This window comes from Helicoverpa armigera, chromosome 4 (assembly GCF_030705265.1).
Source record: "Helicoverpa armigera isolate CAAS_96S chromosome 4, ASM3070526v1, whole genome shotgun sequence".
Taxonomy (NCBI): domain Eukaryota; kingdom Metazoa; phylum Arthropoda; class Insecta; order Lepidoptera; family Noctuidae; genus Helicoverpa; species Helicoverpa armigera.
The window spans coordinates 11024699-11046588 of NC_087123.1; the positions used below are offsets into that span (position 1 = coordinate 11024699).

Sequence of the window (21890 nt, forward strand, 5' to 3'; positions counted from 1 at the left end):
TTTTTTTTGTAGGTACTTATTATTTTTTATATTTAGATTGTATCTCATATCGTATTTTATTCGATGGCAATGTGTGAAAATGATGAGTTCAATTCTTACGGTTAGGTTAGTTAGGTGAGTTTGAGGACACACAAAAATACTTAGTATAATAATAGGGTAGGGGTAAAATAGGTAAGCACTTATTTCAGTAAGGCAGGAATAGTAGGTAGGCACCAGTCTTTATCTACTAGTTATTTAGTTAGACATATACATATATACCCACCTTATAATTTATCAAATGCTAACAAAAGTATATAACGAATCTGTTCCACCAACTGAGGCGAAATTCAAATTCGCCCATAAGATTTTTTACAATTCTTCAGCTTCTGAATTCTATACTAAAAATGTATTGATATTTTGTCGGCTATTCTAAAGTCATCATCATCATTCATTTAGATTCATCTTCAAAAACCGGCCAAGTGCGAGTCGGACTCGTGCACGAAGGGTTCCGTAAATTACAGTTAAATCAACCTATCTCAAAAACTATAAGAGATACTTTGATCAAACCAAAAATCGTTGAAAGAGTTAATTAGCATGCATCACCTCTATTTTTTTAGAATTTTATACCCCGTAGTTATAAAAATAGGGGGACATACTTTTACGACTTTGAGAGCTGATATCTCAAAAACCGTTCACTTTAAGAAAAATGTTTTTTAGAAAACTTTATATCATTTTAAAAGACCTTTCCATTGATACCCCACACGGGTATGTACATCGAAAAAAAAAATTTCATCCCTCAGTTACATGTATGGGGGGCCCCACCCCCAATTCTTTTTTTTACTATTTAGTGTCATATTTTTGTAGCGGTTCATACAACACATATTCCCATCAAATTTCATCACTGTAGTACTTATAGTTTCCGAGTAAATCGGCTGTGACAGACGGACAGACGGACAGACGGACATGACGAAACTATAAGGGTTCCGTTTTTGCCATTTTGGCTACGGAACCCTAAAAATCGATCGAACCCACATAGGTGTTACCACTTACTAGAGACTTTTAGTACATTCAGGTAAATTCAGGAGATAATCATACATTTTATAATCATCAATTCATTTGTATCTATATACAAGAAAAAACAGTCAAAACATTATAATTAAGTATCTTATTATTGTTGCTTTTGATCCGACTTGAAATCGATTTCTAATGTTCCCCACATTTAATTTTCTAATTGGAATAATGCAAACGATTTGGCGTAATATGAAATCAAAATTAACAATATACTAAATCTTACAAAGTCTTGTGTATCATCATCATCATTATAAAATCCGTACAAAACGAATTATACAGAAAAAAAAATCTGAAATTGTACGGATTGGAAAAGTCATTCATGGTAACACTGCTATTATCCTTTGACCAATCAAAACACTCCTATGTTTTGTTCCATTCAGTCAATCTCCGGCACTAGCCAATCCGGACAAAGCTCTAGAAATAGTTCACGTTCAAGCTTCAATAGCTCTCACATGCTCACTCATTCAGTCATTCGCGTTCTGCCGGTTGTCGTAGTCGTCTGTAGAGCGGTCACTGCGTGGTTACCGGTATCTCTAGTGTCCTTTGATCAAGTTCTCAATCCAACACATTTGTTGTTATTTGATAACATTTGTGTGTGAAAGTGAGAACTGTAAAGTTGTGAAGTAGGTGAGAACAGTTTGTTAAATTTCCCGAAAGTACTTTGAGGTAAGGACTTTTTTTGCTGCTTTCTTTATATATTTTCACGGGTTATGTCTGGCACGTCTTTCTCAAGTAACTGGTGCTCCACGTGTAATGAATACGTGGTGTAAAATCTGTGTCATCGGCTGAAAATGATGCAATTTTATATTCCATAAAATTGCGCCTCACAATATTTTTCTCACACCATGCGCATTTTTGTTTGTATTACATGATTCTATTTTCCTGTTAATCGTTTGCAAATCGTGGAGTCCGTATTTGACGTTCTTATTTATTCGCAGCGTCTACTGTTCTAAAAATAATTGCCGGTGCAAACGTTACTTCGTATGTGCACTGTGGACTGTAAAACTGACAATAAATAAAAAACAACTGATTTTACTAAAAGTAAAATAAAAACACATCTTAAGACCAAATATTGCCGTTATCTAGCTATCCCGTATTCCATTTAAAAAAATAGAATTATTTCTTTATCGGAAACCGGTCGAAGCGCCTTCAATGACCTGAGATTTGGGCGGTCATTGATCTGTCAGCTGGTTCGAATTCCTAATTTAAATATTCAAATCTTCATCCTAAGTTTCAGATGGAAATTCCGATATTTAATTCTCGTCAAAGTTTTGACTTCTAAAATAAGATTTTGTTTCTCTTTGGTTAATCAGTGAGATAATTATTTATGTTATTGTATTGTAATAATAAATAACAAATGTCATAGTAACCCTTTGCCCTTTACCAGTGTTTTTTCCTGGTTTAATGATAGTGTCAGTCATTAAGTAATGTTAATTACATACTATGTAATAATGAAGATGTATTCACAAGAACATTGTCAGTACATTACCTACCATAATCATTCCATACACTAGTAAAAATTACAAGCAAAAAAAAAAACCTATATGAACTTCTTTGTCATCACACTGTATTGATGGAGTAGATGTGATCATCATTTCAGAGGTGAGGTGGCACCCTAGACAATCGGTGACCTCTTGTGCTGCACCTCTTACATAAGAAACAAGTCCAATATAATAACAATACTTATGATTTCTGCAGTTTCACTTGCATCCCGGGAGAACTTCTGCCTGTGAAAGAATCTTTTACTGTAATAATTTTCTCCAATAAAATTTGCCTCTATATTCACCATCTTATTATGCACATGAATTAAGAATAATCGGTTAGACTGGAAGCCGACCCCAACGTAGTTTGGGAAAAAGGCTCGGAGGATGGAGGATGATGAATTAAGAATAATCTTAACACCAAACATTTGACCTCAACCCGAAATCTCGAACTAAATACTCTTTACGAGCCAATCCAAGTAATTAAGATAAAAGGCAGACAGATTCGTCAAACATCATTAAAACCTTAATTAAGTAATTATACAGAAATCTCATCTTTACCAAAGGATTAGCTTTGTTAGCGGAGCAATATAAAATTCATAGACAGATTGTCTGGATTGCGTTTGCTCATCAAAATGGATAAGATTAATTAATTTATAGTTTTCTTGTGTAATTTTGCCCTTGGATCTATTTAACGGAGATAAAAGGGAACTTGGATCTAATTAATGGAGACATGAATGAACTTTTGATAGATAGGGTAAGAAGGTAGATTAATTAGCATAAGATTATATGTATTTCTGATTGTTTCTAACCAAAAACAAAGTAAACCTTTTAACTTAATTTTGCTCATAAATAGCTTTATTTTGGGTTGAGTCTATCTGAATATCAGAGATAAATAAAAGTTCAGAACTCCACTGGTAAATTATATTGTTCCAAGCAAGACACACAAAATGATTATACAAAAGTTAGGTTTTACAAAAGTTCCGGCCCGGCACACCGTTATACGAAGACTGGCTTATATTCTAATTTAAGGAGGGAATAGCAATATGATACGACGCCCTACGCACACAGCCATGCACATGCATTTACATAGGTGTGTACGTAAGTGTCCCTACATCATTCCCCCTCTAAATAAAAATAAAACTTAAACAGAAACTACAAGAAATTACAAAAGTACAATCATAATATGCTATTAATTAAAACTACACACATACACTACACTATACACTAAACACTAAATATACGCCGTGGTGATACCAGCGCTAGGAGGAGCAGCAGCGGCCGTGGCCGGCTGCTGCGGCACGGTCTGGACACGAACCACGGGCGGGTTTACGTTGGCTAGGACGACTTCCCGTCGGAGCCAAGTTTTACTCTATGATGGCAATGTTGACGCATCCCGAAGATGATTGCGCCCACCACTATCGTTGCCAAAACAATCAGTAACAGCCCCATATTATTTAATTTATTTGTCAGCTCGCCCGTGTTGACTTGGGCCTGAGCTACGGCTACATTTTCCTTAGAGCTGTAACTACCCATAATTTAACTGATAAGAACTTTTCTTACAGAGAGTCTGAGGCAAAATGAATCAAATATAGTGGCTCTTAAAGTTTAACAATTGATTACTTAATATTAATACATGCTAACGTAGCTAATATTCTCTTACATATAACATACAAATAATAAAAACTAAATTATTTTGTTAATCCGCAATAATTAGTTTCACAACGCTAAAATTAATTATCACACATTTTCATAAAATCATTAGGTAAGTATAAGTTGTTGCAATTATTTAAAATTGAACAATAACAATATCATCTTACCTAGCAAATTGTTCAAACCTCATACAGTCAAATTATCGAATTGCATTTTTATACAAACGTGACCTGCATACACTAACATGCCAGCGACATCGCTTACTTATTTATGTAAAAGAATGCGTATATATGTAAAGCATGCGTGAATATAAACGTGTACATAAAAACATAAGTTTTACAAGGGTATATAACTTTATTATGACAGTCCTAAAATAAAATAAACATAGGAAAGATAATGAATATTCAATAACAGACATAGCTAAAAATGCTTACTGCGCTAAAAGAGTCACGAACTAATTTATTCCCATGAGAACTACAACTACCTATAACGCAAATCGCACGGGTGTTCTGATTACCCTTCCTGATCGTGTTACTTTATGCTTATCTAACAACACCTGTGGCGTATTATGTGACAACCGGGAATCGTCACTAGGTATGATAGGTACATTATTACTTACTGAACTTTCATTTTCATTAATTACGAAAGCAGGTTTCAATCGATCTATTGAAATATATGCTTCGCGTTCGGGTAACTGAATTTTAAATACTTTCGTAGATCTTTCTAAAACCTTAAATGGCCCGGCACACCGTTATACGAAGACTGGCTTATATTCTAATTTAAGGAGGGAATAGCAATATGATACGACGCCCTACGCACACAGCCATGCACATGCATTTACATAGGTGTGTACGTAAGTGTCCCTACATCATATAATAATTTTGGTATCACCATATCGTTATAATACTTGCATCACTTCAGAATCAGCTCATTTTCATGCCCAGAAGCAAGCCTGTAACGTTATCGTTTTACTATTTGCTGGAAAATGAGAACTTGTAATAAATTGTTTAATACCTACTTATATAATATTACTTGCACAAGACTTTTCAATTAATTAATTTACAGTTTTCCTTATAATATGCAAAATTATAGGAAATTTCCACTTTTTTGGTAGTCATTACATTTATGTACCTAGCACCTAGATCGTTAGTAAGCTATATGAATACCAACTACATTAATTTACATGTTTCACACCTGGACAGTGAGTAACTTCATATTCTTATTTAAACAATATTGGCTCCCAGATTTTCAGTAATTTTATTGCCTAGAAAAATTTAAAAAAAAATGACAATCACACTAGGTACTAAGTGGATCAATTCCTTTGCATCTATAGGATATCAATAAAAATCTAAGGATCCACATACCAACTGCAACAGTAGCTTAACCTTGATCAATTGACCCATGTAGCTAATTGAGTCACAAGCAATAAACATCTGACAATACGTAATTAGGTGTCATTTCTTCATATACGAGTATCAATGGCGTGGGAAGCTCAGCGCTGCATTATGCTATCAGTTATGCAGTCCCGATATTAATATCATATTATTATTATATTATGTAGTTATCAATGAAAAGTGCAAAGTTTTCCATTATGAAATGGCTTGTAATTCTAGCAGTAAGCTCAATCTGTCACTGTCATCTATGTGTTATGATTTAAGTGCTAAAGTGACTGTTTTGTTTGTGAATTGCTTGCCCAAATTGGATGGACTCTTCAACGCGAATCAATTGACAAAGTGATACCTACTTCAGTGTATCACTTATCTGTTGATTTTGCATAGCTATGGGTGGAGCAAGGTCTTCGATATTTGATAAAAAAGTGTAGGGTTGGATTAAAGTACCTTTGCATCCACATTCTAGGTTCGTTCATTTGTTGAACCCGGTTTTCAGGAAATAAAACAAAAAATGCTGTAAAAAATCAAGAATTTTCTTATAAAATGCTCTAATCTAGTTTTATGGCATAAAAAGTCGACGATCGTAAACACGCTAGTTAAACTCCACCACGTTAGTGTGCAAACGATATTGTTTATAGTACAAATGTCAGTGAACCTGCAATTTGTAGGACAAGGCGAAATGGCTTTTATTTAAACCTTGTAAAACTTCGTACGTGACCATAGCAAGTTGTATCACGCCATGCCTCATTCTATGAATGAGTTTATGCATTGAAACTGACTCAGTCTGCATACCTAAAAGGAAAATAAAATTTGTAGTTATTTTTTACATTTTCCTGTAGGTGTATTAAAAAGTAGCTCTCGTACTTTTCCAAGACATCAAATAAACATTTCAAAAAATACTACTGAAAATCCGTGATTCCGGAACTCGGAGCTACGAAATCTGGAAGATTCCTTGAATACATAACTGTATCTTCCCCATTTAAAATGTCATATTTTTAAGACCTCTTTGTCAGCCGTATCTTCTAAATTTTTGAATGACCTTTTTTGACCCAGGTATGGAGTGGGAAGGGCCGCCCAAGCAAGGCTTGTACGACCCTCAGAACGAGCACGAAGCCTGCGGTGTTGGTTTTGTTGTTGCTATCGACGGAAAACGTACCCATAAAGTAAGTACCTGTATTACATAACCCCTGAAACCCCTTAAATGTTTCCACTTCAGAAATATTTCGCGTAACGAGCCATTCTTCCACAAAAGATTGCCTGTTTTCGGTTTATTTTAGGTACAATGACAGAGGTTGTAGTTCAACTTATAATACCGCTAATAACACTGCCAGCCACGTTTCTAACAATTTCCAACGTTTACTTAACGTACCATCACCTCGATTCAATCAATCAAGCTGCTGGGCTTATAATAGGGTAGCACCCCAATCTCCCGTTGCCTAGTAACGTTGATGAATTTTGACGAGAGCACTGCACTTTCCTGTCCAGTTCTATCTTCTGTATAGATTGAAGGATCAATGTTAAAGCCCCCGACTGATTGCTTAGCCTACCTTTTCAAAAGGGATAGCAATAACAATTCATTTAAGTATGCGACTAAAAAGAAAATTCCGTTCGCAAATATTATGTCAGGCTATTTGCAAATGCATTTGAGTCTAAAGTTTACTTCTTTCGTACCAAAATGACGAAATCTTATTCGTTGTACATGTAAATATTTCTTCTTTTAACTGCATTTGGCTTTCATCCATTAACCATAGCAAATCCGCAAGCATTTTATGGCTAAAACTGACATTTTTAACATCATATTGTTTTGGAGATCATCCAAAGTGAGACTGCGCTTCGTCTCGATGGTATATTCTTGGCAGCCCCAGTTCCAGTCCCGAATTAAACAATAAGCCATTTGGAACTATGCAATTGCATCCTACAATGCTGAGGCTAGGCTGATTGGTAAAGACACTAAGCTATGCAAACTTTTGTATTAGTTGATGATTTTTAATATTGCCACCTCTAGATGTGATCATCACCTGCCTAGCCTTTTTCCAATGTTGAGAATGACTTTCTGATGTCAAATCTGTTAACATAGCTCTTCCATAGTCGGTGTTCAAAAAGCTAATTAATCGTCTACAGTCTACACTATTTTGGTACTAGGTAACACGTTTATTATCTCTCATCCTCCGTGCCTTTTTCCCAACTATGTTGGGGTCGGCTTCCAGTCTAACCGGATGTAGCTGAGTACCAGTGCTTTACAAGGAGCGACTGCCCTGCCTGACCTCCTCAACCCAGTTACCCGGGCAACCCAATACCCCTTGGTTAGACTGGCGTCAGACTTACTGGCTTCTGACTACCCGTAACGACTGCCAGGGATGTTCAATGACAGCCGGGACCTACAGTTTAACGTGCCATCCGAAACACAGTCATTGGTGTCTAAGATATACTTAGAAAGTACATACAAACTTAGAAAAGTTGCATTGGTACTTGCCTGACCTGGAATCGAACCCCCGCCCTCATACTCGAGAGGTTGGTTCTTTGCCCACTAGGCCACCACGACTTTTTACGTTTATTATCTCTATGGCGAATTTATATGCAATTTATCTTGTTTGTCTTAACAGTTGAATGGAAGATTACCAGTGATATGTTCCTCTCCATATCTGCTAATTCAGACATCTGAATCAAATATTATAGTATAGTATAGGTCTTTCCAAATACAATGACGTCTTTACACATGATCTGAACATTAATTAAAAATCACGTAATGGTAAACAAATAAGTTTGAACCTTGACTTGTTTGACACTGATAAATTCAAGCCATAACTCCATGCTATGCTACTACCTACATATTTAGATAAACTCTGATGATAAACCTCTTGTGTATTTCACGAGTGAATTATATTTGGAAGTTGATAATTTTCTATGACGTAGTACGCGTAACATTCACCTAGACACGTTATTACTAGCGTGTTGCTAACCAACTTCACTCGATCTTAAGTATTGCCTTAGAAGAAATATTGCCAAATCTTGCCTTTGAATAAATAATTCATACTGCCCAATATATGAATTGCGACATAAATCTATCTATAGATGCATGGAATCAGGCTTTTTGTCCATAATTTCTGATGGATGTTTCTTACTTTTCTCCTGTTACTTAGGTATTTAAATTGTAACTGCTTTTTAAAAGTTCTAAAATGTACTTCAATTGCCTCAGATTTTGAAGATGGTGGATCCTACTCGACATTATTTATCTTATTCTAAAATGTTTTACACACATTGTTACTACACAAGTGTAAAACATAGTCTTATTTTCAAACTTTTCTAATGCTTGTTTCTGTACACAGATCGTCCGAGATGCAGAGACTCTCGCAAAACGCATGGAGCACCGCGGCGCGTGCGCCTGCGACAATGACACGGGGGATGGCGCGGGAGTTCTAACCGCTATCCCGCATCAGTTCTACTGCGCTCAGCTCAGGTCAGTACCTAACTTAATGGAGAACTTTTATTATAATTTTGAACAAGGTTTCCATGTGAAATATACGAGAAACAAAACAAAAGAATTTTCTGGGTCATGAAAATTTACGTTCTCACTTTCGGGACTAATTGACTGTATGTTCGATTTCTATTGTCAGTTATCAGAACTTAACTGCACAAAACAATTGATAGGTCTCAACTAGCTGAATTTATTATATGAATGCACTATTAACGTTTTGCATAACCGAGACGACAGATATCGGTGTTAAACTACGCTGTGTAGGATAATACAGAAGCTATATGCTACGGTAAATTATAAACAAATAAAAACAAAATACAGTCGGGCTGGCAGCCAGACTCGTGGTCAAAACAATGCGTCATCAATGTACTAGTTTAGTTAGTACCGAGACTAATGAACTTAATTACCGATAGTTACTGAAATCAGAGTAAAGTTCTCTAAACCAGCGGTTCCCAAATGGGAACCCTGAGGTTCCGCGGAACCCTGAGGTTCCGTGACAGGCCCTCAGGGGTTCCGTGGAAAATTCAAGATTTCCATATGGTAAATCGTTTCACTTTGACAATATTTAATTATTATTATTTTTTTCAATTAAATTGTTTTGAATACAACAAGTGCGACAAGTGGCGGGGTAAGGCCACGGCAGCAGATAATTTAATTCCGTTTTTTACAAATTGAAGATTAACTATCTTCGGCAATCGGCAAAAGTAGGTAGCGAGTCGGCCAAAAATCACCGCATTTTTTGGGCTTATTTCATCGCCAGGATTATACGTTTTCATACATTTGACAGGACGTGAATTGACACGGCATACGAGTATTTCCAGTGGCTATTTTTACCATGAATCAAAGTGTGACATTATTTCAAATTTTTGCACCTCCGCGAATCCGAAAATTTCGCGCTCGCTTCGCTCGCGACTCCATGTTACGTGTGATGCTTTTGTGTTCGTTCAATTGCTCAAGTATCCAACACCGAAAAAATTTCGCGCTCTTCCGTCGAGGTTTCCTTTGATGTTTATTTTTTATTCCTCTGGTTCAGAAAAAGCAATAGCGCTTTCTTCGCTAGCTGCTTATTCATTTTTTGTGTTGATATTGTACTTTTTGAGACCTTATAAATTTACAGTGGTTTTGTTTATTTTGTGTGGGTACTTAAACTAAAAAAAAATCGCGCTCGCTTCGCTCGCGATACCGGCTACCACTGGCTGTCTTTCAATGCTAGCGGGTGCTTGGAACTTCTTCTTTTAGTTAAAGAAAATCGCGCTCGCTCGCCTCGCACCTGTACAAACTCAATCTATTTCTTGTTGCGCTTACTTTGTCAGTCTTCAAACTGAAAACTATTCACATAATACACAAACGCTAGGGCGGCTGAATTGTTTTCTGGCCCGTGTGGCAGATAGCCATGCTACGCCGGAGTATACTGAATATGTCTCTAACCATATAACCATTTGGTGCGCTAACGCGCCATGAGCCGTACCTAAGTGTATTTACGTCTTTAGTTTACTTCTTACTTAAGCTAAGGTTCCGCCGAAAAATGGTGAAACGAAAAGGGTTCCGAAGCCAAAAGAATTCGGGAACCGCTGCTCTAAACCATAAATATTATGTGTGCATGATCATGATCAAAGGAAATTAGACGCTGGTTATGCTTTTTAATTATCCCCTATTTATTTATTTTAAAATTTATGTACACGCTGTTAACATCAAATAGAAAACAATAGGGTAGTGTCCAGGGTCGAAATAATGAAATAATATTTAGTCCGCTTTTTAGATAATCAAAAAATATTGGATACGTATTTTTTCTTTTTTTAATTAAACATAAAATGACAAAGATCAAAAATTAGGAGTGGGGGCCTTTTACGTCACAGTGTCCTGAAAATTGTAGCAACTTGTGACGTCACACTCAACTTTAACACGCTATATCTTAACAAGTTCTGATCCAATTTAAAAAAGAAAAAATACGTATCGCTTAATTTTGGACAATCTACAAGACGGACTAATTATTATTTTTTAGGAAACTAGCCTATTGTGTACAAAAGAACTGCTTGTTTACAATACAGAAATTGGTTGATCAACACAAAAAGAAAAATACAGTACTGAAAAGATTAATTTACACAAATCAGAAATCCTTGACAAACGATTAAAAAGTTTGACTTAGTTATCGATTAAAAAGTGTGGCATTTGGCTTTGTGCCAGTGTTAGAACAATCATGCTCACAGGCTTGCACTTGGCATTCCGCCAGACTGGCTGACGGGAAATCGATACGACATGACAAACTGGAGCAACCGTTTTCCAGCTGGGAATTGTATTGAGAGAATGGTCCAATAGAAACACCGATAGGAATGGGAAAGAGACAAGATGTAAATTCAATTATTTGGAGTAGACTTTTTTATTTTGGAACTAATATTTCTCGGTTGTACTAGCGAAGTATACTATGCCCATTCTGAGGGATAGTCTCCAGTATTAATATAAAAAATGTGTCATTTAGAATCAACCTTATCTATAGGCATATTTCGATATATCTGAGAACTTTTTTCAAATCTTGATTAATACATCCTGTATATCTGAAAACTTAGTTCGTCAATATTTTGTAGTAAATAAGTAAGTATATTTACCATAAGTCAATTCATGTTACCGTAACATTGTATAACATGAGTAGAACCAGTTAAAGTAGTACACAGTCAAGTTCAATGTTTCAAACGTTAAAGGCCACGGCAATACATAAATACAAAGAAAACATTGTGTAAAACTGTACTTATATAGTTTTTATAACTTTTCAAGAGTATTAAAACTACCAGCAACTTATATTCACTGAATTCAGACTACATTATTTAAATACCGTTAGGTACACAAAAGATTTTGAAGAGCATGTTAAATAATTCAAAAGAACTAGAAGAGTTCACAGATAGGAAACTGCGCTGTAATAGGAATTCCTTTATCGTTGAAAAAACATCGATAAAAAGGGGAACTACGTTATTGAAAAGATAAATACATGGAACAAGTGTACGGGTTATCGACCAGGGGAATGATGATTCAATAGCTTGCCTGCTTCAGGTACAAAGACCCATTGATAACAAGGAATAAATCTTGAAAACCTTACTTGGGTAACCAACTTATGTGGAATAATTTCGCGCCCTCTGAAGTCTAATTAACTAGCCATTGTGTCAAGACGTGTCGAGATGTGAAGCCTCGCTTAGGCTCCCGTCGGAAGCAACGCAAGGCTTGTGAGTCTAATGTTATTTGCATGGTTGTCAAAACGTTAAAAATTATTAGTGAAATCCAAAGAAATATATTATTTTTTTTTTACTTTACTTTAATATACCCTTCTTTACCTCATCCAAAGACTGAAACGACACATCATATCAGAAAATATGTTCCAGAAACAACTAGAACACATAGTTAACCAATGTTTGGACTCTCAATAATGTGATTATGAACACCGTTTCATGTGGGAACACCCCTTTGCGGTGTACAAACTTCATTACTCGCATGGACATCCTACCTAATAGAGGCCCCTCGGTTGCTGAAATATTCACAACCAAGTTACTGACAAAGATGGAATTCGTAACTATGGAAAATCACGACTCTGAAGAGACAACGGAACTCTGGAAGCTATCGTTCTTTATACTATTCATTTACAAGCTCGTGGGAGCATTAAAACTTTGGAAGTTAAAACAGTCCGAAATCCTTTTTGCAACCTGTTTGCCATGCCCCTCGTGCCAGTTCAAAGACGTCAATTACATAATAGTCATAGCAGGTCTAATAGACCCCTCCCGATGTAGTGCCCGCAATATCAACAGTCAATTTGTCTGACCCAGTCACCTATTCGCTAACAAATAGATAATGGCCGCCACGATCTGTGGCAGAATCGCTGCGCAGTTGTTTGATTTATCTATGCAATAGTGCTGGGAACAGCTTATCGATAACGCTCTGTGGGAGATTTGGTTTGCTGTTTTTGTGCGCCGTCTTTGAGCTGGTATTGCTGAAGGAATTCCTTCGTGCCTAGAACAACTATTTGTTAAAAAGTCTTTCTGTACCAATATAAGTTAATCGTCAATTACGGGAAGGTATTTTATTCAAGGACTTTGTTCAGCGGAATATTTCCTCGTTGCAATTTCGGTTCCAAATATTATATCAGCTGCTATGAAGAACTACATATCAAGTACGTAGCTTCCGATGCATGCTCTGTTATCTGTATCAACTAGATAATGTTTACACAGCTACTAATATAATACATTAATCAAAAAGTAAACACTTCACGTAAGCATAAGTCAATATCTTAGCTGTTGTCTTCATGGAATATATTACGGTGCATCATGGAATTAATTAGAATCTCAGATGCAATTTAACAGGAAGAATACGTTGTTATGTAAGCTAAGGCCGTTTATTGGTCCATTAGCAATCTTGACATTAAACTTACATTCACTACTGATATGCAAAATAGAATTTATCGCATTCTTGAATAAATATACTCGAATCATGTCGCCTCACTATTCGATATCATTACTTGTGTTCTAATATAGGACAGCCTTGCAGCAAGACCTTGGACGTTATCTAAGAAGAGAGCTTAATGATGTTTACACGTATTTCCTTGTTTTCTAAATAATATGTAATTTCTCACACGATAGTGATAGGGCGTGGGAAGTTGGAAACGGCTTGATGGATCCAAAGTCTGCATGCAACACCTACATCACCATTTCGCATGGTTACAAATGTATTCCAAAACAAAGGCTTGAAACCGCAGACCTGAACTATATTATAGCTCCGGATACATAATAAAGTTGTTTCGCAGTTACATAAACACGCTATTACATTACCCCTGATAACTCGACCTTGGCTATAGAAAAAGAAGCTGGTAATACAAATAACACGCCCTTAAATTACGGGTCTTCAAGTGTCCAACGAAGCTATTCAGCTCCTCAATAGAACTGCAGATTCAAGGACGCTTGTTCCAAGTTATGACGCAGTTGTCTCCGTGTTTCCGTGCTACCGACACAGTGTCTGTTTAATGGAGCTCGGATGATAGTTGGAAAAGGAAGTCTAGCTGCGGGAGAATTCTTGTGCATAAAATGGAATTCATTTTTCATTTCTTCGCGTTCTGCAAATAGCTTTTGAATTGAAAGGGTTCTTTGCAAGATCGTCGTGTATTAATGAGCACCGTGTCACTTATCTAAAATCCATTTCCGATAATAATTTTGTAAGCTTCTGTTAGAAATAATGAATGACTGTCAAAGGTTTGTTGCTTCTGACCATGTTAAATTGCATCTTTTTTGACAAGACCTTCTTGATTTTACGAGTTTTCCCTTGATCATCTATTGAAGGTGATATCTTATCAAAAGTACATTTTCCGCCTCGTAAATTCGATTAATAGGTGTACTTTGGACATAAAAATTGGTTATCGCATAGAGTGCAATTTTGCAATGTTACAAAATCAAAAGTGGGTCGTTATACCTATGTATTTATCATAATTGTTCTATCTTTTACCCAATAAAGTTTTATTTCGAGAATAATGTTCATATAAAAGTCACGCTCTTTAATACTATCACCACGAAATTGACAGCCAAATGAAATGTCCTCATCATTCACTAAACGCATGATATCAAAATATTTACTTGAGATAGCATTATCCCTAAATGATTCCACAACTAGATGTAACTGGATATTATTGTTAAAATTATCTGCTTGTGCGCAAACATGGATAAGTGTTATAGAAATAAAGATCTTCACACGGCACGGGCGGCGCCACATCTTATCTTGGAGTGGTGTGAATGGAGTGATATACGTACATATTTCTCTATCTACTTCCCCCATTGAACTTCATTTTCTACTCGATTACCTTAAGAAAGCTTCGACTTTTCTGTGCTCTTCTTGATGGTCCTAAAGAGTACTAAAGATAGTTATGTCCTAGCATTCCACGTGTACTTTTGGTGAACAATAGTCTGAACTTTTAGCAAACTAACAGTTATTTCAAGCTCATTAAAATTTGAATTAGAAATAAACTGTAGCTAATGGAGAACGAATATAAATTTTCAGAAACCAAATTCCTGAATGCTCGTTACACATTAGCTCTGGCTTTAAAAGCTATTTAGACTATTTACACGCTAGTAAATCTGTACTAGGTACGTTAGCACACGAGACTGAAAATTACGTAATGCCATCCTGAATCTGTTTAGCTTGAACCAAATCGATCTGGTATAAGAAGCAGACGAGTTTATTCTATTCACTCTATGTCCTAAGTGAACTGTAATGTCAACTGCTCATGTAACAGCATCGATTAGCACTTTTGAAGGTCCCTTCTAGCATTATAGGATCGTTAGTTACCACCTACGAGTAGACATTAAATATTTGTTGAGTTTGCTTTTTTAGACCTACATGATCTGGCTGTGACGTAAATACTAGGTTTGAAAATACTAAATACTAGGCTATTACGGAGTGATAGCCTAGTATTTAGTATTTTCAATACTATAGTCTGTTTTTTAATCTCGTAGACTAAATTGACACTTGCAAAATGTCAAACTTTCTAATAATTTTGCTAGCTCTGTGGTGCAGTGTTGTACTTACGATACCGGTTCGTTGAATCGTAACTTTTTATCTATAATAGACGAATTTAATATTCATTCAAAGTTTTATATTTAAAATTCACGTACGTACACATGGCTGTACGACGTGCTACAAACTGCCAGGGATATCTGACCACGCAAAGCCATGCGTAATCATCAAGGATAAGCCCATTATTTCAGGATGACTTATTGTAAAAAGTTACGATTCAACGAACCGGTATCGTAAGTACAACACTGCACCACAGAGCTAGCAAAATTATTAGAAAGTTTGACATTTTGCAAGTGTCAATTTAGTCTACGAGATTAAAAAACAGACTATAGGCTATCACTCCGTAATAGCCTAGTATTTAGTACCTATATAAGTCGATAAGTCCTCCTTGTTATAAATTGTATAAATCTACATACAGGTTCAAATTCCACTTCGTCACAGTTAGTACATTTAAGTTATATGACAAATTCAATTTTGTACTACTCTTCGCTTTACGTTATTCGATTTCTCAGAAATTTCATAAATCGAGCATTGCAAAAAAGGGTGACGGAAAGAAATTGTTTTCGTCATCCTTTCCTGCTACTGATATCGAGATATCAGATCGAGGAATTTTTATATCTATCTTATTCACATTTCTGCAGAATTCCTAGCTGTATGGAGTTCTACATAAAGATATGTCTCTATCAAAGGTAGTTATTGTGTGAAGTCTATGCAGGCAAATGCTTGTCAATGTATCAAGTACTTGTTTATTTCTATATTTGTTTTCAATTTGCATTTGAAAGTAACGTGAGCAGCACGTTAAGATGTAGTCGAAGAATTAGTGCTCATTAGAACAGTTCATGTGTGACCACATGCAATGTGCTGCGTAGTTACTACAAGGTCGTACTTGTTTGTATTGTATATTCATAATGGAGAATTTCACACTGCTGCCATGTCACTTCCATACGTAACAGTATCACTGAGCTATAAGCCACCTTCTCAAAGATTGTAATCGTTGTTGGACTGACAACTTCGAAAAGGTTTCTTCGTGAGATTACTTTGATCAGCTGTCTTTAAAACTTTACAAAATCATAATCCCAATCTGCAATTTTATGCATTATACAATATCAAGATATAGTAGCAGTACTCATGTAAACTGAACAATATAGGTAATGCGGCTACTTGCAATCTGAACATAAAAAATAACTGAAGGAAACTGGTTATTGTCGTACATAAATATTTAATGTTGTCGACGACAGACGTTGTTACAAGTAATGCATGGCACGATATTATAATAGACTAGGTGTTTTGTAGTGTAAGAAATAACTTGTAAATCTATACTGATGTAAATGACGACAGTGAAGATCATTCCACTTTATTAATAAAATTGCATATCGACGGTCTTAATTTATAAATAGACACAGTCGTTAATGACGATGGTAATATAATTCTAAGAATGGCATTACATAACAAAGCGATAGATCAGATGTGAGGTTGTTTGCCGAACGCTCATTGTTCAATATGCTTTTCCAGAGTTCACACAGGGTATCACATGTCAACAATAGATACCTCCCAACGACAATACTGCGTTCTGAAGATAAAAATGTTTACAGACATGCATATTATGAGACAATATTGTTAGGAGTAACAGTTGATATACTACAGATGTAATAAGGCAAGTTCCTTGAGGCATACCTGGAAAAAAACGCGAGACTGAAGTAATCAAATGATGCAATGTAAGCGTATGATAATTTGTTTGTCTTTTGACTCTGCGTGCTTGTTGATATCGTGACAACGGTTTTGGATGACGTCGGTCCGCTTATTTCTTTCTAATGTATTATTATCACGGAACACTTCTTCATTATTTGCGATTAAATTGTCAAGGTTGGCAATAACTTTTTCACGCCGTGTTTTATTTTTAATGTTTAATCAATACTTTAACTTACCAACCTTTGATCACGATTCACGTGAATAAACAGTGACTTTCAGTGAATGATCCATTTTATTATCTTTATAGTTTTACACCTCAGGAATGTGAGAGTATGCAACTGTAATCTCTTGGCCTCGTAAACTTTATTGTTACCTTTGTAGATATATATTTGATTACTACGTTTCTATGTTTATGGTTTAATCCAATGTAATTGCACTTACCGGTTATATGACATTTAGTATTTTTATTCTAGAATTCTTCAATTTTTCAAACTTAACAAATCTGTTTCACTCACTTGAACAAACTGGTAAAATTCTAGTCCTTCCATTCTTCTAGGCATAGACCAATAGAACCTCCAATCGAAATACTGTTAATTTAAGATTGTTAAAGTTAATTAAAATCATAATCTGGTCTTAGTTTCTACCATGAACAAGTTAAAATAGATTCATCTACTAAAACGTCTTCCATTTCTTTAACTAATTAATTTATTTTATAAAATTATTAATTTTTGTCAAGATTCTGTCCTTTAGTCCTTTCAACGAATACATTTATAAGTCACACAAGATAATGTCCTGTCTGGCTATTTTCTCTGCCCTTCAAATCATAAATCCAACGTAGTATGCTTAATGCGTCATTGTCTGGAGTTAATAGTCCTTATTCCGCAGCGCACCGTCGCGATGTTCGGTTCACACAGGAAATTATTGATGCATCCATAATGGCTCAGGCTTCAGATATGATTGACGAGCGTAACAACATTCTCTAATTAGATCGATAGGAGCCCCATCAATTAGTTCGAGTGCAATTGAAACGCTTCAGTTAATTAACATTGTTTGTGATAGGCGTGATATTAAAATCTTATAACAGGCTTTAGGGCCTACTTCTAAATTTGATAATCAGTACGTTGTAAATGCTCGAGCTCCTTAAAATTCATCTTGATCAGCTTTGGGCATAGTAAGACTTAGTGTTCCGCTAGTGTCTTAGCGATAATCAAAATTAGGTGGTGGCAAAGTAATTACATCGAAGTTTACGACCTTTCTTGGGACTTGTTTTATTTATTTATTAACATGCTCATCATGGAACTCAGAGGTATAAAGATTATGTTACCTAAGCCTTGATAAAGGATTACCACCGCACGGGTGGCGCGACGGTGCTCACGCGTTGCCTTCGTGATTAAGGTTACCTACCTGATTATCGCCTATAATTCGACCAACATTAAATACAAATGTAAACCTAGGCATTAGAGGCTTTATGTCAATGACCCGTTTAAACGTAACATGAACTTTAACATTTTAATAAAATATCCTGAGTCCGCCTTTTTTGGTGCTGAAGGTAAGAGGTAATGTGAGTTTTCTTCTTCTTACTTCGCACTTATTTGATTGGTTTCTTGAGTTTCGTCTATGTAAGGCTTCTTTCCTTTACTTAAGTGAGTTTCAATTTACTCGATTCTCTTTGTGTATCAAATCAATAAAATTCGTCTCTTTTACTTTAAAGTATTGCACGTATTATCCTAACTACAATGGGTTATCAAAATTACTCATTTTAGATTTAATGAATTTGCCACAGCTTCTAATCGGATTTTTAAAGAAAATAAGTCATTTCAGTACACTAATAGCCGTTACATATCTTTCGGCTCAGTACTCTATAAATTTTCCCACGTTTTACAACCGCTGAGTAACAGTTGGAGAGTATCGATAAAACAATTTATTGTTTTAGATAAACATCACTACGTTTGCACGCAGCTACCACGTGCTAGTCGCGTGGGGGATTCCGTTATCTTTGTTTTTTATTTTCATTATTTTAGTATCTTTATCTGTCTGGCCATTTTACCGATTAGCTGCGATAGTTTTATAGTTGGCTACTGTTGTACTAGTTCTTGCTTTAGATAGCAGTTCATAGCACTTTTGCTTTTGATTAATTTTAAATCATCGATAGGTGCAGTCTTAATGTCATCTATATATAGAACTAACTCCGTACGGGTCTCCCGGAGTTATCAACGTTTAGTTATACATTTGTAACTATGAAACAAAGCCGGCATAATTAAAAGATTAGAATCACGATTGCAGGATTATCGAGATTATCAATATTATATTGCATTATGATGGTATTACAGGTAGTTGTGGGGAAATAAATGTAAATGTAAACCACTTGGGATAAGATAAGGCTATCGATGTGATCACTCGATCAGGGATGATATGACTGATTGCTATTCAAAACAATATGAAATCGATTTTCCGTTGTTATGTCCATCACTAAATCAATAAACGTATTTTCACAAAAAATATAGACCATTAAATCTATACCTATTGTTGTAAGAAATTCCAGTAGTATCTAGCATTCTTGGACTTGGATAGATTCCAGAAATTGCAATGTGTTCCAACCAATTGAAAGTTCAAAGTCTAAGTGTTGCACATTTCTTTTAAGAATTATTTGGATTAAAACAAGGACAAACGATGCCATGGTAGGAACATCTCTTCCACAATCTTGAATTTATTTTTAGACCTTGTCATTTAATTTGCAGCCGAAAAACAAGACACTACGCAATATTTTTGTAAGTGTGAATTGATAACATCTTTGCACTCGAAACACAGACAGACGGATAAGGTGCAGACGCAATACTAGATAAACAAATTGATTAATTATAAATCTTGTAGGTAAAACTTTAATTGCACAAACAAATAAGACAATCACTGCTTTTTATGATAATTGAATAAATAATTATGCAATTGTTGATAAAGATTTTAATTATGATCTGATCAACGACGATAGTAATAAAAATCTGGACAAAGGTAAAGTTGATAATACAATAAACGATGTTAAAGCATTTGAAACAGTAGTAGAAGACTCTTGAGTAATAGGAGACAATTTGGCAATCGTTACAAGTATTTGTAAAGTAAAGCTTGTATCTTCATTCAAGAATTCTGATGGAACAATGTCACTAAATTCTTGAATGAAATTGATGAAGAGCTCTCATTTACAAACGTTTGACTTAGAGGTACAATTTGCGAAACGATTTTCATGTAGACTAGGTTAGAAAAACAGATGCTATAACAGAAAATGTGTAAATAAATGTGACGTCTAATGGTGTAACGTTTAGTCTTATATTTATTTAATCGGTTCATTACTTTATACTTTATACAATCATGTAAATAATATTCTTATGTATTTGGATGACTGCCAGCAAGCATTTTTAAATACTTAGGGAAGTTATTATCATTAAGATTTGCTACTAATTTCGATGATATTACGGCAGGTGTATTAAATGTCATCTTAATGAATAACAGGCAAGTTGTTGGCAAAAGCCACGATTGTTTGTTCATAAAAGACGATGACACGACGCTTGGAGAGGTTAGAATAACAACGCCCGCACAAATTGATACTAGATTGCTGACGGTTTGTTGTGCAAATTATACGGGTTGGGACTTTGATCTCGGAACACATAAATTGCAGAACTAGCGAAGTCTTATGAACTACGATGTTCGAGTCTTATTAAATTCCTCTGTGCTCTTAATACAAAAAGATTCAACGGAATATTGCTGCTCGCTCGTCGGCACGGTTGTAAAGAAATTTCAAAGTTCTCAGAATCAAAAAGAATATGTAGGAAGAATATCCGTTGTTATTAGATATTTTTTCCATAATAAACTTGATCCAAGAGACAGTTCAGAAGCATCTGAAGAATTTCTTAAACATAAAAGTGGGTGCAGAATATCTTGAAAAACAAATTCCATTGGTGTATTGTGTATTTCCCACACTCTCATAATTATAGGCTATTAATAGGAAAATCGATAAAGCTCTCACAACATTCCATTTTTAATATTGGCATCGATATTTATTGTAAGTTTATCAGTATCGACATTCTATGTATTAACAGATTCTGTAAAACATTTACAGTTTAACGTAGGTTTCAGATCTGCGGACACGTCAGGTTTATCTATTAATAGAACTCATTTTCAATTTAGAATTGTCTCTGCTAACTGCATACGCGAAGTCACGTTTTCAACGGGATTTCAACGTCCGTTCGTATTTTATTTCATTGTCTTTACTGATAGATTCAATGTTCTACATAGTCTACACCATATTGTTTAAATTTTGCGACCTTTCCCGGATCCTTCTTTGATCTCTATTTAAGTCTAAAAATAACCGAAGCTGTCTGTAAATATCCGTTTGAGTTCTTAATATAATTCGCTGACAGTATTCGAATATGTAGGTAGACATGTCTATCATCACATGGTTCCTACAATATAAAACAATACTCCTACTACTACTCCTCCTACAATCGTTTTCTTGAAGATCCAGTACAATGAATTACTCATTCAGATATGAACGGAGCGCAACCCCGACAATTTTAATATCCCACCGTAAAATTTTCCACATGCAATCTTGGCACATTTTAATTC

At 35.4% G+C, this 21890-nt stretch overlaps 1 protein-coding gene across 1 annotated transcript in view; it reads left to right on the forward strand.

Moving 5' to 3' along the window:
- Nucleotides 1-1481: 1481 nt before the first annotated feature.
- LOC110374537 (uncharacterized) overlaps nucleotides 1482-21890 on the forward strand; it is a 58086-nt gene continuing 37677 nt past the window's right edge. Inside the window, exons 1-3 of the mRNA XM_064034250.1 lie at nucleotides 1482-1716; nucleotides 6629-6738; nucleotides 8902-9032. Of these exons, the coding sequence (XP_063890320.1) occupies nucleotides 6631-6738; nucleotides 8902-9032 (239 nt within the window). The 5' untranslated portion in view covers nucleotides 1482-1716; nucleotides 6629-6630. The remainder of the gene's footprint in view (nucleotides 1717-6628; nucleotides 6739-8901; nucleotides 9033-21890) is intronic.